This window comes from Episyrphus balteatus, chromosome 3, assembly GCF_945859705.1.
Source record: "Episyrphus balteatus chromosome 3, idEpiBalt1.1, whole genome shotgun sequence".
In the NCBI taxonomy this organism is placed as follows: Eukaryota; Metazoa; Arthropoda; class Insecta; order Diptera; family Syrphidae; genus Episyrphus; species Episyrphus balteatus.
Genome location: NC_079136.1, coordinates 128,282,606 through 128,302,421, shown reverse-complemented (window position 1 = coordinate 128,302,421; position 19,816 = coordinate 128,282,606). Strand labels below are relative to the sequence as shown.

The 19,816-nt window shown below is 26.0% G+C and overlaps 1 protein-coding gene across 3 annotated transcripts; it reads right to left on the bottom strand.

Annotated features, from left to right (window-relative positions):
• Positions 1–8,714: 8,714 nt before the first annotated feature.
• Positions 8,715–19,776, bottom strand: LOC129913735 (protein rolling stone-like). Of its 3 annotated transcripts, none has more exons than XM_055992554.1 (6): positions 19,655–19,776; positions 16,759–17,074; positions 16,501–16,705; positions 16,316–16,426; positions 9,093–9,279; positions 8,715–9,034 (listed from the first exon to the last, which is right to left on the bottom strand). In XM_055992554.1, the coding sequence occupies exons 2-6, from the start codon at positions 16,969–16,971 to the stop codon at positions 8,842–8,844; spliced, it is 909 nt and encodes a 302-aa protein (XP_055848529.1). In that variant the 5' UTR covers positions 16,972–17,074; positions 19,655–19,776; the 3' UTR covers positions 8,715–8,841. The 3 variants fall into 3 exon arrangements, with proteins under 3 accessions (XP_055848529.1, XP_055848528.1, XP_055848527.1); XM_055992553.1 differs by lacking the exon at positions 19,655–19,776 and adding an exon at positions 19,396–19,526; XM_055992552.1 differs by lacking the exon at positions 19,655–19,776 and having other exon boundaries at positions 16,759–17,239.
• Positions 19,777–19,816: the final 40 nt, after the last annotated feature.

Below are 19,816 nucleotides of genomic sequence, written 5' to 3'. Positions count from 1 at the left end.
TTAATATTAACTATATATTAAATCTATTTCATTATATTGAAGAAATTTTTTCGAATGTAAAAATGTATTGGAAACACACAAAGCAAAACAAAAATAAGTCACAAGCAAACCAAAAAAAAAAAAAAAAAACATTGGCGTTTCTTAGAAACAATGTTGAAATTAATATAAAATTAGTGTAGTTTGTTCATATTTTATTTAGAATATGAGAAAATTAGTTAGTAAATGAGTTTTTCGTTTTGAGATGGGAACAAATTATTTTTCTTTTTTTCGTCGTATCAAAAAAAATTTTCTTTTTTTTTTTTAATGCAAAAATGGGGTACTAATGTTCGTTACGAAAACGCAAATGATCGAATGAATAACCGGACTATCGAAAAGCTTAAACAACCGTGTTTGTACAAAAAATATAAAACGTGATTTTATTCTCTAGAGAGTGCCATATATCCATTTTATTCTGATTTGATATAGCCTATAGTTAGCGGACAAGCAAGACGCTTCTAACGATACCTCATTTGTCAAATTATGATAAGCAGTTTAGAAGCTGTGATGGAATATATGATAGAACGTCTATATTTATATCATATGTTCTCACATAACTTCTAAACTACTTAATGTAATTTGACAAATGTTATATCGTTGGAAGCGTCTTGCTTGGCTGCTAGTTATAGGCTATATGACGTCAAATAAATTGAATATGCTAGGGTACAATCACATAATATTTTGGAAAAAGAATATTTTCCTGTTTTATATTTCTTGGAGGTTGGAGGTTTAAAGTAGTCCGGTACTGCTTTCCTCATTTTTGCGTAATTTAATTTTTTCTTAAATTAAATTTGCTCAAAAACATAATTTAAATTTAAAGCTACAAAAAAATATAAGAGAAAGCAGTATTATTGAAAAAGAATAAGACAAAAATGTAATATAAAGAAAAAAACGTAAAGTTGAAAATAAATAATTTGTTGACCAAAAAATAAAAAAAAGGTTAATATTATAGAAGGTTTCCATTAAATAAAAAAAGAAGAAAACCTAAGAGTGCTACTAAAATTACATAGAAAATTAAAAAAAAAAAATAAAACAAAAAAAGCTTTATTATAGAAAAACCAAAAAAAAAGAAATATGTCTGCTTGAAATAGATATTTTTGCAAAACTTTAAAAAAGTAGTTTTAAACAAAACAAAAATATAATGTAACAATAAAAAAAAAAAAAAAAAAATATGATAAATTTTGCAAATGTTTTGCAAATGTTTTGCAAAATACGTTAATTTAATAAGGGTGCCGGTCAAGTATCTGATTTTGCTCTGCGAAATTCAGTTTATACTAAAAAAAAAAAAAAAACAAATTTTTTTTAAAATAGTATTTTTAAAAAGACAACCCTTAAATTAATTTTCATTTTATTTTTATTTTTAAATTTAAACAAAAAATAATGATATAGAAAGTTAGACACACCAAAGATGGTTCCAGTTCGATAGATAAAAAAAAATTAATTTAGAACATTAATTTTGTTTTATATAAAAATTAATACATTTTAGTTACACTTTTATAAAAAAAAAAATATAAAAAAGCACCATATTCCAAAAATTTTAAAAATAAATATTTAATATTTATCCTCTTATTTAAAATTTAAATAAATTTTTTTTTTTAATCAATCCGAAATAAAAACAAAAATACAAAACCATTAAAAAAAAAATAATAAATTAAAAAAATATTAACAACTTTCTATTATAACACGAGAAAAAAAATTTGTTTGCACGAAATGTTATAGAAAAAAAATATATAAATAAAAAATATTTATAAAAAAAAAAGACAACAAACAAAAAAGTTCATTTGAATAAGTTATGATTACTCACAGAAAAATTAAAAAAAATTATAAAAAATACAAAGTAGAAAAAAAGCATAGTTTTGTTATAAAAAAAAATCATAGACTGACAAAAAAAGTTAAAAAAAAAATTATGTCGACTAGATTGTTTCTTTAATTAAAATGTAAAATTTAAAGACAAAAAAAAACCAAAAACATCAAAACAAATTGTAAGAAATTCCTTTTTTGTAAAATGCTTAAACACAAGTATTATAGTTCATAAAAAAAAAATTAACAATTAATTAAGCATTTCAAAAAAAAAATATACACAAGAAATAAAAAAAAAAAAAAATAGATGAAAATTCAGAGAACGTATTGTTGATTGATAGAATTTAAAGAAAAAATACCAAAAATATTATTTAAATAGAAACAAAAACAAAAAAAAAAATAAACTATAAGTTTTTTTCCTTGGGAAAATATAACATATAAAAAGACAAACAGAATATTACTTTTATTTAAAAAAATAAAACTAAACAAAATAAAATAGTTCACCACATTCCAGTTTTGTAGGTTGTTAGACACACATATCAGCATTTAAAAATAAAATTCAAATTAAATAATAATTTATATTAATTTAATTTTATGTTCAGTTTATTCTAAATAATTTAATTTTTAAATTAAAAAAAAAATCGAAAACATAAAGATACAAAATAGAAAACAAGGAAATGAAAACAAAAAAAAAATGATAAAACAAGTTCTAAAGTACCAGTACCTCTCTATAGAACAATAATTATAAATTTAAACAAACAAAAATAGAAAATATAGATTTGGTTTTATATTTATGTATTATTAACAAAAAAAAAAAAATTAAAATTAACAAAAAATATAAAATTAAGAATGAGCTTTATAGATGTTGTAAATGGAATGGAATGGATCGATTTTTACAAATGATATGAAAACCAAAAAAAAAATAAAGGAATGAATGCAAAATTAAAAAAAAAATAAATAAATAAAAAAATAAAAGAACTATATAAGAAAAAAAAATAATAATAAAATATATTTATTCTTATAATACCTCGTAAGCCGCACGTATTCATTGTTCCTAATTAATTGTATATTAATTTTTAAGTTTTCGATGAATAAAAAAAAAAATTTAATTATAGTAAACAAAAATAATTATTATAAATTTACTGTAAACCAGAAACAAAAACAAAAAATCTAACAAAACTGTCTTGAAAGTGTTCTTTTTATTTTATTTTTATTTAATAAAAAATAAATCTAAAATTATTTCAAGTGATAAAGTTAAGTTAAATAAATGTTAATATCTGGATATTCAAATAAAAACAACAATAACTATTTAAGTTGTTAGCAAACAGAAGGCACGTTTCATTATTCAAATTTTGAGAGACGATAATGTTTTATTTTATTAACGTGTTGATGGGTTTTACATATGTTTCGAAATAAATTGGTGAAATAGAAACATACAGAAAAAATTAAAGTTTCTTAATTTTTTAGTTCGACACCAAATTTTGTTTTAAATACATAAGTATCTCAGTGTCATAAATTCATCTTGATATCAATATAATTTTGATGGATTTCCATTTTTTTCTGCAATCGTAAATTGCAATATTCATTTATGCAATCTTGTCAAATATTTTTTTTTTGTGAAAAAAAGCAAACAAACAAAAATCAAACAGTTATCGAAAAGTAACAACATTTCTTTGTACTATGTACTCAAGAATACTTTGCTTGCGATTGTTTTTACAATCGAACGTTCTTTCAAATAAATCAATGCAATTCCAATTTTCTCGGACAGGGGAGCATGAGTTAATCTAGTTCAAGATTACTAAAATCTCCATTTGAACGCAGCTAATTCGAACACATCAAGTGTGACACAATTTTAACCAATTTGAAATATTTCAGCAGGAAATTTTTGCTGAATTACCAGGTTAACAGAAATTGAAAGAAGGTTTTTTAAGTTTCTTGTCGTTTTCATAAATAGCGCACTCAATTCAAGTATTTTACTAAAATGCTTAAACAAAAAACAAATACAAATCATACCAACACCTTTGTGTAATCAAAACAGCTGAGATAAACAAAAGTCATTGTTTCTATTTTCGATGAGCTTACACTCTGTAAAAAAAAAAAGTGGTCAAATTTATAATTTTTTTTGCATTTAATTTTCTCTATACTTTTTGTCGATTTTTTAACATTGTAATGAGGAAAGTTTATAATTTATTAATACAGCATAATTAATTCAGCACAAGCACAAATAACACTGGTCAACAAAATTTAACTTTTTTTTTTGCCACAAGAACCAAAATATACTTTTCTAGTAGTTTTTAGGGTGCTGAATCCGAATCTGAAGTCAAAAAAATTTGATTGGCCTTCGTTTTTGAAATATTACCGTTAGAAAATGTCAAAAAACGTAATTTTGGCTGTTTTCGAGGTTCTGTTTTTATGTGGGGTAATTCATTATAAACAAATTTGTAACGGTTATTATAAGAACAGATATTCTTCTTTCAAAAACTTTTTAAATTTTCCCGATATCTCTTTTATTGCTCGAGATATCTTAAGTTTCATTTAATAAGTCAAAGAGAAACTAAACTTAATCTAAAGTTTAAGTCACTGGTCACAGAATTTTTGCCACAAGAACCAAAATATAATTTTCTGAAGGTTTTCGAGTTGCTGAACTCAAATCCGCAATCGGAAAAATTCTATTAGCGGCTAATAGTATTTTTCTGATTGTGGATTCGAGTTCAGCAACCCAAAAACCTTCAGAAAAGTATATTTTGATTCTTGTGGCAAAAAAAAGTGTAATTTGGTTGGCCAGTGTTGTTTCTGATTCAAAGACCGCTACTTAAATTTTAAATATCTCGGGAAATAAAAGAGATATCGGAAAGATTTAAACATTTTTTGAAAGAATAAAACTAGTTCTTATTCACAATTACTCCACATAAAAACATAACCTCGAAAACAGCCAAAATTACGTTTTTTGACATTTTCTAACGGTAATATTTCAAAAACGAAGGTCAATCAAATTTTTCTGACTTCAGATTCGGATTCAGCACCCTAAAAACTACTAGAAAAGTATATTTTGGTTCTTGTGGCAAAAACCTTGTTGACCAGTGTAATTGTTCAGATTCATTGCTCTTGTTTTTGACATTATTTTCGCATGGTTAGTGCATCCTAGAGAAATGTTGGTATGGATTGTAAGTAGTACCAAAATGATCTCGCCTTTAAAAGATTGAGTAAATTAATATAGTTTTTGATTATTAACAAATCAATCAGCTATGTTCATTCAGAGTCGGACTCAGTAAAATATTAAGAAAATTACGCAATACTTAAAGCCACACTCTAAAAGAGATATTAACAATAAACACCATTAAAAATATTTCTTCATATTGCAATGAGCAAACGGCAATATCATGTTTTGTTTAGATTTCGTAATAATTCTATCTGTTGTATTTCCCTAGTAGATATTATATCTAGACCAAATTATCGAGAATGTTTAGGATATATGGAGGTTTCACAGTTGAAACGGACCAAGTTAAAAAAAAAAAATCAAATCTAGTGCCAAAATGCGCAAGGTTTGACTCAACTATGTCTTTCATTAGTCAAAAAATGTTTCGATTCAAAACGTCTAAACTTTAACTCGTTATATCTCCGAATTCACTTTTTGTAACTTGGTTCACTTTCAGCTCTTAGCCCTCCATATAATAAGCTTTCTCTTCGAAAGGAGTGATTTGCCTTTAATACGATAATATTTTAAAAAACTTTACAAAAAAAAAAAACATCCAACTACACTCCTCCATTAAAGATCATAACCAACAATTTTAACGATATCTCCTAGACCACAAAATTGTTTGCATTTAATTTTTCTTTCATGACAAAACTATTACAGTAAAAGCATTTGAAGAAAATATTGTCTTTTTGCATTAATAAATTGAAAAACTAAATGTTAAGTTAAAACAATAAATAATTTTAAAAATTTGTTGTTTTAATCATTTTAATACGTTTTTTTTTTATTTTTTTCATCGATTGTGTCCCCCAATATTTTTTGCAGAATATGAAAAACTCAATTATAATAATCTCAAATTATTTAACATACTTTTAGGTGTTTTCGCCTCGATATATGCTTTACATATTTCTCTATTTTCAAATCAAATAAAAACTAGTAATTGAGTGCAGCAAACCTTCTACTATTTATGATCGCCTGGTATTCCAGGAAAAATTTGTTGAAAATTTGTTGAAAATTTGTTGAAAATTAAACAAAGTTGACATTTTTTCGGACTTGAAAAAAAAGGACGTAGCTATTCTGGTTAAACTTTTTATGCAAGACCAGACAGTTTTTTGTTTGTTGTGTAATTTATGATTTTTATTCGAGATTTATGTGTAATTGCCGTGCTTTTCTTGTATGGAATTTGATGTTGCATATCCGAATGTCATAAGCAGTATAATTTTTTGTTTTGTAGCAAGAATAGAAAAATAATTAAAACAATTAGCTGCCAGTCAAAATATCAAAATGTCTTGTCACTTTATGAAACATTTTGTTTTTTGCTTATTTATTTACTGTAAGAGGTTTTAAAAGTTGCGCAGTATTGAATAGAATCTGAATATGTTTACATTTTAAGCCCATATTTTTCAAACGTCAGTTAGACTCTATCAGAAGAATAAAAATGTCAACATAAAAATAAAAATATAACTTTTATTCCTAGGAATAAGCTCTATCTGACTATTGAAAAATTGGCCCTAAATTAAATAAAACTGTCATAGTTATAAATCATTTTGAATCAGCAATCAGACGGTACGTGGCAAAATTTTCTTTGACTACCTGAGTTGAGAGCGTTTCAATTTAATCAAAGCACCAATTTCGAATAAAGTATTATTCCAATTTCAGACGAGAAAATTAATGTTTGTTAATATTTTCTTGTGCATGATTTCAAACTTATTTATATTTCTCATTTTTAGGGCCAATTTTTCAATAGTCAGTTAAACAGTCTGTTAGTACTTATTCCCCTGATAGAGAAAAAATCATTTTTTCAACAGGCAGATATAGCTTATTCCTAGGAATAAAACTATCTGCTTCTTTCAGAGACGAATAAAATTATTCTATGGAATAAATTCAATAAAAATATTGTGTCAATTGTCAAAGCTGCTTTGAAAGAATTTTGACAAAAAATACAGAGGAACACAAGAAAACAAAAACAATTATAAATAAAAATGACGTTTAATTTTGAATATTTTTGAATTTGACAATTTTTTTTTGTTATTCTGTAGAATAAATTCTTTTTGATTGAAAAATTCAATGTTGTTATCTGATTGTTTATGAGCTTAATAACTTTATTCGTCGAACAGCTAACTGACTGTTTATTAGAAGATTGAAAAATCGGCTCTTAATGTATTAAATCAGATGAATATGTTAGCTAATTGCGAACAAAATTAAATGATTTACATTTGAAACATGCTCTGTATCTGCATATATTTTAAATGCATTACATAGAAATGAGAAAAGATAAAAATATGGGGCTTAGGTTGAGTTTTAGTTTCTGACTTTTTTGTTTAATATTTTTAAAAGTTTATTTTTGGTTAAAAATTTGAATACTGTGCCTTCTGTAAGCAATTCAAATCAAACAAGAAAAAAATAATGTTTTTTTTTTAATATGTATGTATTTCTTTACTATTTTGTTTTTATTATTTAACTAATATCAGAGATACCTAATGAAAGTGAAATAAATAAAAACTGAATGAATGAATATAAATAAAACTTTATTGACAAAGGGATTGCTTTAAGCAAAAATTTTAGAATACTAATGTAAAGTGACTATTACAATTAGACAACATTAAAAAAAAAAATAACCAAATTATTCCAAAAACTAAAAAAAATAACAACAAAATTGAGTTTGAATTTTGTGTTTATTTTAATTTTTATTATTACAAGAACAATTAAATATAACAAAAATTTGTTAAGTTAAAAAAAAAAAATGAAAATCAAATAAAAAGATAAAAAGAATTAAAAAAAAAAAAACTGTTTGTGTATTGATTATTATTATTATTATTATTAATTTAGATTGTCAAGTTTTATGTAAAGACCATAAAAAAAATAAAACTATTTTTGTATAGATTCCATAAAACAAAATTAAAAAAAAGATATATACATACATTAATAAAAAATTAAACAGTAACACAAAAAATGAGAAAAAAAAACTTGTAACAAACAAACAAAAAAAAAAAAAACATTATAAATTCAATTTATATTCCAATAAAATGAAATTATATATAGAAAATTCTTAAAAATGTTATAATAACAAAAAAAAAAAAAATAAACGTTTTTAAGAAAAAAAAAATATTTACTGAACATAGAATGTATAGTCATGTATAGAATATTAAAAAAAAAAAAATAAAGAAAAAAAAAAGATCAAAATTAGTTAAACAAAGAAATAATTAAAAAAAAAAAAAAAAAATATATATTACAACAAATGCATCAAATTTTTATGCTCAAGAAAACATAAATTCAAAATCTTTTAAAACAAAAGTTACACAAATAATTAAAAATTAGAATTATATAAAAATTACATTTAAAAATAAAAATTAAGGAAATATAAAAACAAAAACAAATTAAAAAAAAAAAAAAAATATGAACAACAACCAAAGTAAATTTTGAATTAATAATAAAAACAACAACAAGAAAAAAATAAAATAAACATAATTTAAGAAAAACATTTGATTCTTGTTTTTAATCCAGGCAATACTAAGATAAAATGGACCAGAATTAAACCTTGGACGAGTTTTTCTATAACAATATTCAGAGTTTTTGACGATGTAATATTGGAAATGAGAATTATGAAATACTGAAAAAAATCACTTACAAATTTGAAATTCCAGTATTAAATTCTGAGCTTACATCAAAAGAATCAAAAAAATCCTTAAACAAATAACAAATTCATCTTTATTCATCGCAAAAATTTACTATAAAATTTATTTAAAATTGGTTTAAAATTTCCTAAACTAAAAACTAATTAAAATAAACACAAAAAACAACAACAACTTGTATTAATAGTGTATCGTATGAGGTTTTTGAGTATTTGAAAAAGTTCTACACAAATAAACTCTAAGTTTATAAAGCCAAAATAGTATGAACGAAAAAATAAAACATGCAAGTACAGCAGTTAGGACTGAAAGACATGCTATTAATGGAGATCCTCCCCAATCGAGAATTGGATAAATGGAATTTGAAGCGCCATATCTAAAAAAAAAAAAGTTAACCTTATTTTTGTTGGATTAAAAAAGAAAAATTAACTTACGCTCCAGTTCCTCCAGCAAAATAATAAATTATTGAAAATAAACAGTAGACAGCACCGATTCCAAGGGGATAGATAAAATGTAAAATACGTGAGGGGAATCTTACGACAAAGTGATCTATTATCATCACAATTGAATTTGTTGCATGTTGGAGAAGATTGTAAGGATCACCAGCTATGGATGGGTCAACTGTAAGAAATGAGAAAATCTTTTTAATTTTTTTTAATATTAATTAATTTGAGTTACAAAGATTTTTTTCGGTACAAAAATTACAAATCTATTTTTTTTTTCAGAGTTTCAAAAAAAATCTTAAGTTAACCCCTTGTAGAAAAAAATGCATTTTCAAAAATTTCCTCCAAATTCGTCGAATGAGACATCAAGAGAAAGGTCTTTTTAAATTCTATTAACAAAAGATAATCAAATTTCCTTCGAAGTTTAGTTGCTGAGTTATTTGAAACCAAATATATATATTTTGTGATATATTCGGTGGCAGATATTTTCGGACCAATGTCTCGAAAAATCTTTTGGTTTAAGAATATGATTGAAGATAATTGGTCAGTAATGAAAGCAATTAAGCAACTAACTTTTTTTGTGTTATGGGAAAATAGTACGCATACGCCGCAGTGACCCACATTTACATATTATTTTTCATTTCATCAAATAAAAGATAAAACAAATCGTTTGAAAGATATTCTTTCGGTAAATAATTCAAATATCTCAATTAATTGAACCGAAAATACCAGGAAGAGATTCAAAATTTGGAATTGGAGATAAGTAGTAAGAATCAGATATACATAAAACCACTGTTGACCAGTATAATCATTTAATTTATATTTAAGACTGATTTTTCATCAATTTCTAAACAAAAATAACTGATATACAATCGTTTCGCTACAAGAAGTACTTATAGATAAGTCAATTAGATTTGCTTCAATATCATAATTAGGGAAAAAAAAAAAAACATTTGATCTAAGATCAAATAACAAAAAAAAAATATGTGTGGTAGGTGGGTACTTTTTTTAATTGCTTCTTAGCAAATATGACTCAATAACTATCACAGCTGTGCATTATTATTAATTAAATCTATTATCGTTTTAATTCATCGAAATTATCATTTTTTTTGTTATGAATAATTTGTTATTTTTTCGAAATACTTACCTAAATCTATTTGCTAAAAGATTATATTTTTCAAAACTAAACGAGAAATCGTAAATATTTTTTTGTTTAAGATAAGATTATTCTTTACGACATAAAAGATTAATGATTACTAACAAATAAACATTTATGTATTATTCTTTTGTAAACAAAAAAAAAAAAAAAAACAAAAAAAAAAAATAGAACAATTCTATTTCGAGAAAATCATCAGATTTAACAACACACAAATTTTTTTATAGATTTTTAGGTATCTTTCTTAAAATTCGGTACACACATAGCTACCTAATCACGTGAGATGTGTGGTGACACGGACACAAAAAAAAAATAATAAGATTGATTTTTAGATTATTTATTAAATCTAAAATGCCAAAATAAACAAAATAGGTGTTTGTATTTTCATATTTATATATTTTTCGATACTTATAATTTATTCTAAAAAAAGTATAAGGCACCGAAAATTGTTGCCTTCTCTATTTTATTAAATAGTTTCTAAAGATTTATTTTATTTTCTGAACTCCTGATTAACTGTTGAAATTTTGTTTAAAAAAATGGTACGCATACACCACAGCCCGAGTCGAACATTTGGCACTATTTAAATCCTATTTAAAACCCAAATATTCCTTGTTTAGATTCAATAGGTCATAAATATCACTAAATTTCTAAAGGAAATAACCTCTACTTAAGACCTCAAATAGTCGGTTATCGGAAAAAATCCCATTTTGGGTAGTTACTTAGGACCAAAAAAAATATGATTAAATCCTTTTTAAAACCTCAATATTCTACAAAAACTCATTAAGTCCTATATATTCTACATATTTTCAAAAATTCGATAGGCCCTTCTTTTCTTTCTAGGGTCTATAAATTCTTACTAGGTCACACAAATTCTAATTTAAATATAAATAATGTTCAAAAATGAATATAAATAAAATGCACGACTGGGGTCGCACGTACTTGCTCTAAGAGTTAAAGTTGCTTAAATTATTAAGACTTTTTATATAGAAATTTGGAAAAAAAAATAAAATTCGTTTAAAAAAAAAAATAAAATAAAATCTGAAATTAAGTTGCCCTCCAAAACAAGTATGCAGTTTTGATTGATATATTAACATGCATTTTTAGAAAAAAAATTTTCAAAATCGTTAGAGCCGTTTTTTAAAAAACTAATTTTTTATAAATAATTTTTTGGAAAAAAAGTTTAAAAATAAAATTGGTATGCCATTTTGTAGAAATAACTAATCAACATCTAAAAACAAAATTTCAAAAAAATTAAATGTCCCGTTTTCGAAAATTTGATTTTTCAAAAACAAAATTTCAATTTTTTTTTTAAAATCCAAAAATTATTTTTTTCAAAATTTTATTTTTGACTTATTTTTAAATTATATAAATGCTTCTTCACAAAAAGTTTCGTTGAAATCGAATAAGCAGTTTTGGAGATAATCGGATTTGGAAAAAACGGTTCTATGGCAGGTACCGTTAATATTGATTTTCAAAAAAAAATTTTTTCATTAAAAGATAGACCTTAACTTTAAACTTCCACTTGAATTTTTTAAACAAAATCGTTAGAGCCGTTTTCGAGATATTTCAATTTTACTAAAATCGGTATATGACAAGTACCGTTATTTTTGGTCCAAAAAAATTAATTCCAAAAACCCCTCTGGAGAGTCGCCAAATAACGCTGCATACCAGGTTTGACATCAATCGGTCCATCCGTTTAGGCTGTAGCTCTTTATACAGACAGACAGACAGACAGACTGACAGACTGACAGACTGACAGACAGACAGACAGACAGACGGACTTCCGGGACCCACTTTTTTGGCATTGTCTACCATCGTAATGTCATGGAAAAATGTTATCTCAACTTTTTTTTTTTGTACGAATGCATAACTTGATATATAGTACCTATATCGCAAGTAAAAATGTATATTAGATATCATGAAAATCTGAAGATATGATTTAGTCCATTTGTTACTATCAAGTAGTTGTTGTTTTTCAAAGATTATAATGGAATTGACGGAAATCAGCAAGCCTGACTACAAGTATGGAAACATACGAAAATTTAAAATTGCTTACTAAATTTTTTTTATTAGTTTTTCATAAAAAAAAATTAAATTTTTACAAATTCAGTTCAAAACTTCAGTGAGCTTTAAATTTGATTAAAAAAACAGAAAGATGTTTCTTAAATAAATTTACCAACAAGTCCAGTCATGTAAAAACAAATAAAATGCATGACTGGGTCACACTTCTTGCAGATCAAAATACGTATATTAGTTAACCATTCAAATGTAAAATTTTAATAAGTTACTTACATAAATCATTTCTCCTCTTTTTTTTAAACAAAATTCTTTTAACAATATGGATAAGAGCCGACCTTAGTGATGTTTTTTTTATTTTTACAAAAATACTATATTTCTGCTATCCGTATTTTTTGAGAAAAACTAAGAAGAACCCAAGCATAACCTTTACTAAATTAAATCACAATCATTAGAACCGAACAAAACAAAAACAAAATCATTCGTACCAAATTTGAAGAAAATCCATCCACCCGTTATGGCTGTTTTTCATGTACATATGGACGCACCGACACGCGACGACGCGACGCACGCAACGAACTTACAAACTGACAAACACACCGACGGACGTAATTATGAAAACGACTTTTTTTGTTTTTTTTTTTTACTTGTTTTAGAGCCATTATACTCAAATCCCGGAATTTTTCAATATTTTAACAATTTATTTAACGAAGCTATAAGAAAAATCTGGCCGCCTTATTAAGTAGGCACACTCGTTCTTTACCTACTTTATTTTTTTTTACTAAAATATAATTTTTATTTTCATTCACTTCATTTCACTTCTACATTTCAAATTTCACTTCCACTTTTTTCTTTGCATTTTATTTCACGGTGGTTTTTTTTTTCACTCAATCAAAAAAAAAAAAAAAATAGCCGATACCGACCGTACTCGCCGAATGACCTATTTTGTTGCATGTTTGTTTGTTGCATGTCTGAACTTGTATTTTTAGGACATAGCTAGAATTTTGAGTTTTAATAGTCTTAAGAGTTTGAAAAGTACAAATTTAAAGAAGAACATTAGTACTTAAAAAGTGTTTGGTGTTTTAATAGTCTCAAACTAGCTTCAAAAGTGTAAGTGGTATCTACCGAGCTTAAAGAGCTTTTTAAGTACATAGTAAGGTCTAAAAATTTTAGACACAAATAGAATATTAAGGATTAAACAAGTGTTTTCGGTTTTAAAAGTCGTTAAATATATCGTCGCTATGCTGCCAAAACGCACTAAGTCATATTTTAAGGATTTTTAGATTTAAATGCAAAACGGTTCAGAATGATGATATCGATCTAGTAAAATACCACACTAAGAAATATTTGGCGTACTTTATGAATTATTTGAGGTGTATTTTTGCACGAAGTCAGAAAAAATAACTTTAATACAGGCACAACGCACTAAGTTGACTTAGTGCTTTTTACCTGTAACGCAAAAAAAAATAAATCAGTACCAGTTTATAGCAAGAGAAAGCATTAATGAGACTTAGTGCATTTTTCCTGTCTTCAAAACAACATTTTTAAATTTGAAAAATGACTTACAAAGTATCTTGTGAGGTAAATGTAAGAAAAAAGCGGTCAAATGTAAATAGATTAATACAAATTATAAGTTTATCATCGAGTAAAGACGACTTGAATTTTCTATATGAATCTTAATAACCTTTTAAAAATGAATTAGAATTCTCGTTCTTAACTGGCTTCAAATTAAATGTTTTCGATACGAAAAAAATAAACCGGGAATACTTCAAACTTAATATGAATTTGACCACAATTTTCGAAACTTGAACGTTTTTAAGAATTTTCGAAGAGGGAGAAATACTGTTCCTAATTATCTGCCGGTAAAAAAATGGCCAAGACTGTACAGTAGTGTGGTCCACGTTATAAGGCAAACAAAAATAAACCATATAATTCATTAGTTCCCCACCCATTATTTTGCTACAGACATCAATACCAACATATGCTGAAAGTTTTAGCCTTCAAAACTAAAAGGAAGAGGGCGCTCATCAGCTTTGGAATATTAGACTTTGTTACCCTTACCTTACCCTTAAATATCTGATTATATCGTATTAGGACTTGACTTGAGGTTGCAATTTGGATTAAACATGATAAGCACGCATGTTCCCGACAACCAAGTAAATGATTTTCACGTTTCTTTGGTTTTGAGTCACTAGCTCGTATTTCATTGATTAATTCTGTTTTGATAACTTTAAGCAAAAAATACTTACAGACGAATTTAAATGAACAAAAATTATTATCTGTGAAAATATCACTTAACTATTGGTTTTTTATGAAAAACTTTACCACATCATAACTTAATTCACTTGATAAATCAAAACAAGAGTTAATTACTAGGCATGAGGACCCAGCTATACCAGCATCTGAGCAAAAACTTTGAGCCTGTTGAGCGCCCACTTACACTTCACCTAAAAAGCTGAAATTTCACGTGTGTAATACAAAACACATATGCAACCAATTTTTGAGTGGGGAACAACGGAAATGTAAAAACCAAAAAAATGGACCACCCTACTGTACAGGGTGCACCGAACCTCTTAAATTAGCACAACTAGGAGAAAGACCTGATTGATATATGAGGTGTTCAGAGTAATAATGGGTTAAGTCCATTTGAAATTTGTGCATTATTTTGAACTTTGAAAAGCCTTTTCTCAAGAACTAAAGGAACTTTTGAAATAAAGGTTTCACAGATTTCTTTCTTGTATATTATTTTATATAGAGCAAAACCCTTAATTTTAAAGACCTTTAAAAATCCGACTTATGTATAGAGAAGTTGACTTCACCCTTTATTATTCTGAACGCCTCATTTGTAAGAAAGGTGTTATTCCTGAAATTTTTCCATCAAAATGTTAGACAAAAGATTTCCTACCAGAACTAGATGTATTAGATGGAAGAGATTATTTTAAATTGCTTCCATTTTTAAAGCCTTCTTTTAATAGTTACTTGTTTTTAATTCTTCTACGTTGTAAAATTTCTGATTTAACTAGGTATAATTGAGATTTTGTCTTTACTTTTGTGCTATAATGTTGTTTCCTTTAACTTCATATGCCAGAAAAGTATTCATTACGAACAAATAATTGCAAATCATTACAGGTAAAACGCACTAAGTCATGGCTTTTTCTACTTTTGTTCACATAATTATCATTTTTGTTATTCAAAAACCAAAAAAGTTTTTGGAAACTAATGTCCAAATGTTGAGTTTGTGTTTAAAGTGATTATCTGACAAATAACAGTTAACATTGAATTTTCACAAGAGAAATAATCTTAAAAATCGATTTACTCAAAACTATGTTTTTTGACTTAGTGCGTTTTGGCAGCATAGCGACGATATGTCGTCAAGGTTTCTAAGAAGATACTGAGTATAGTAAGTATACAAAGTTCATATTTAGGTTTATTTTAAGATGAAAACTACCTAAATAGATTCTATTAAGCAGTTTGAGATCAAAATTCGTACATAAAGTTCGACTCGGGAGTGAACCACAACTACATAAAACATGTTATAAATTAATATAATCATAATGAGAACGCACAACTGAGTGTTTCACAATTTATTTTGAATTTAATAATAATACACAAAAATTTATCTAAGACCAAAAGTAAAAAAATATGAAACTTTTTCAAAATTGGTTTATGGCAGGTTTTTTTTTCTAAATAAAATAACTCCAACCAATGCTTATTTTAAGGAACAATGATTTAAATTCTTTCTAAAGAGCACCCTAATAAGAAACGATTGAGAATATCTAATTCATATTCTCTTATCTAACTTGCCTGGAAAGCAATCACAGTAACTATCTAACTAAGATAAGCCGCAGACAAAAAAAAAAATTAATAAACTTTCATAAGTACGTTCGTCATTTCTTCTAACTCTTAATAGAAAAAAATAATTCTAATCTGTTATAAATCAGTCATTGGCTCCAAGTTTCAAGATAATCTAAGCACTTTGATTGATATATTCTTATCATTTTCATATAAGTACCACAAAATATAGAATTTTTTTCGTACTAACCTTGAAGAAGTAGGGTCCAGAACATCGAAGAAATAACTATTGATAGCACCAAAGCAGACCAATGAAGTATCCAAAATAATTTAATGCCCCAACTATCTTCCAAGGCATCCACTGAAATATATAAAAAAAAACCTTATTAAACCTGTCTTTTGACAATAATCCTTATAAAAAAAAGAATAGAAAACCTCTGTCAAAATGCCATAACGTTGTGAGAACAGCTCCATAAAGGGTGGCAATCGTGCACAAGACGAAACCCCAATCAGTTAAATAGATGAAAAATCTTGCATTGTCGAACTGATGTATTGCACAAGCCAGAATAGAACCAAGATAAAATAAAGCCACACACCATCGATACAGCAGATACCAGAAGGATCTTTCCCTAGTTTGCCACTATTTGAAAATTTAAATTAGCTAAATATACTAGGAATTACGAACTTACTTACTTGAGATTTATAAAAGTCTTCAACTGGATAATGATTCAAGCGAAAATTATCGACTTGAAATTCTTCGGCTAATGCGCTGGTGAATTTCAACCAACATCCTGTTTCTCTCATTTTACCAATACCGTTTAATCGAATGGTCTGTTCGATAATGCCAACATTATTAGCAGGTGGTATTGGAATCAGTCTTTTGGCACACCCGGACGACAATTCCATAAAACCCTATCGAAACCACTTTTTTCATTCATATCTTTGTATAGTTGTTATCGCGACAGAAGCTGTCTTATTATTATGGCAAAAGTCTTGATAACAGATAGCCCTGAAATTATAGAAGTGTATTTTTTATGAAGAGTTTTTGATATGGCGAATATAATTTAAATGTTTTTTTTGTTATCTTCTTGATGATTGTTATCGGTGGAGAAATTTAAAAACTCTTAATTTGACTCTCACGAAAGAGAGAACTATTAATAAAAAATAATAGTGCAGCTGGTGATTGTGATATGAATGCTCACTCTATCGAAACACGAGCACAACTCTAGTTTGGTGAAGTGAGTAAGAAGCGATTTGTTATCATTTGGAAATCTTTATGACACTAACCAATATTTATGACATGACACAAGTTTTTGCTACATTTTTTTTTTCGAAAAAAAATGTCATAAATTTGGTTGTGATAAGAAAGTGACTAAAAAAGGCGTGCCTTGGAAAATAGTTAAATGGAACAAAAACTTCTTTTTTTACTTTACAATGTTATCGTTTTGAATTTTATTTACTAATGCGATAAGAGCAATAATTTTGGGGGCGAATGTTGTAAAAAAAAAAAAAAAAAAAAACAATGTGCATTGCTTTAAATAGTGTCGGAAATGACAAATAATAGGTGAGTAATTCGTATACAATATTTGTTTGTGTGTTATTCATTAATATTTTTGGATCACTTTACGAGTAAATTAAGATGGTCATCAGATTGGTCATTCTTGATTAGTTCCAGTAACAAAAAATCAGATATTTTGGTGTAAGGTTTTGAGTGCATCTACCGTCACGTACAGACAAATCCTTCTTATAACTGTTATACCTTCTACTGACTGTTTTATTAAGTCCATACAATCCATGTATTTATCAAACATTATTAAGTGATAAAAAAAAAAACAAAGATACGTCATGTAGAGAGATACAAACTTTAACCAAGAATGTGTATGAAAATCGAACAGTAAATGTTTCGGAAATCTTTGGTGTCTAAAGAAATATTGTTAGCATTTACTTATGGTAAATTTAAGAAAAGTAAAAAACTGCTGAAATCGAAAAAAAATTTAACTTAAACCTCATTTTTAAAGTTAAAAAATTAGAATATTAATATTTCTTTACCAAATAATAAGTCATATGTTAAAATAAAAAAGTACCTAAATACTTTCATTGTAGAGAGACAAAAGATCTAACAAATTGTCAGCACTTTTCAATTTTTAAAACTGAAATATGTTCTGAACGATTGACCCTATGCAAAAATGTTGACGTAAAATAGATTGATATAATATTGTTCAAAAATAAATCGAAACTTTTCAAAAAAAATTGGTAAATTTTTAGCCAGCAAAATTTAAAAAATATGTTTTTGAATTTATGTACCTAAGTGTTAAAAACGAGTATTTTAATAACCTTTTACTTTTATAAAACGGGTTAAGAAAAAAACAATGCTATGAGTTAAAAACTAGAAACTTTTATACATAAAAAAATAAAGTTTTATAAACCAATTTTATATTTCAAAAAAATTTATTTAAAATAGTTTGTGGCAAAAGTAAAAATCAGTTATAACCTAGGTTGAAAAAACAAATTTTTAAATCTAAATTTAAGTCTGGGTTTTGAAAAAAAAAACTAGAAAAAAGAGAAAAAAAAATACCAGAAATGAGGTTGATTTAAGTAAGTCGTTTTCGCTGAAAAATTACCTGCACTTAAAAAATAACGAATTTGTAGGTGTTTTCTGACCGCGAAAATCTGGCCATAATTCATATTTGATTTTTTAATTAAAAAAAATTAATAGATTTTGAGCCACAATTTATGTTGAACATAAACTCTTATTCTCTTCTTTTTCCTCTGCTTAAACTGTCACATAAGGATTTATGTTGAACTTAAATGCTTAATTTTAGATTCAGCAAACGGCACTGATTGATTGTTATATCAGTATTAAAATTTTCTATAAAAAAAAAGTTATACATACGCCACAGTGTACCACAATCCTATACCTGACTAAATATGAACAAAGAGTGGTCACAGTAAATTTTAAAAATTCAAAAATTCTATATCGTATAAGCTTGAAATCCAAAAACATAGACAGTATCAAATTTGTTAAAATTTATCTTTTCGTAAATGATGCTTGAAATTTTAAAATAAAGATTTTTTGCTGGTGTTTAGTATTTTTTTTCTCCGACCAAAAAGAATAGGAATTATTTGAAAAGAGATAAGAAGATTAAAAAACAACTTACCAAAAGAGGCTCAAAAAATAATTCAAACAAATTTTTCAAAATATTTATAAAATTTGTCAACACTTTTTGCTTCTATTCCTTAACATTGTTTGACCAAAACAGAAACTATCAACCCAAGTAATAGTCATCTTTTTACATTTTCCTAAATTGTATCAATTCATTGCCAAATCACCTTCAATATTCCGCGACTTATTGATTCTGTTTATAAAAGAACTGAGCGATCCATTTTGTATATATAATTTATGTAGCTTAAAACTTCTGAATCATACTTTCCCATGCTGCACCAATCGACGAGGTTATTCCACTTTCCCATCAAAAATATTGAATTCTTTAAAAAATATTGTCACTTTTATTGTCTGAATGCCATTTCGGTACATAAAAAAATCGTCACAATAAATCACATCAACACTACATTGATTGACTTTTCTCACCTCACGCAATTAATTGCACTCAAAAAATCAAAAAAAAGAAATCGTACTCAATTGATGTGGTACATTTATAATACAATTTCAATACAAAAAAATACGAAAAAAAATATATAAAAATTAAAACGAGGAGATATCAGAACAGAGTGAACTTTTATTAATGAAAAT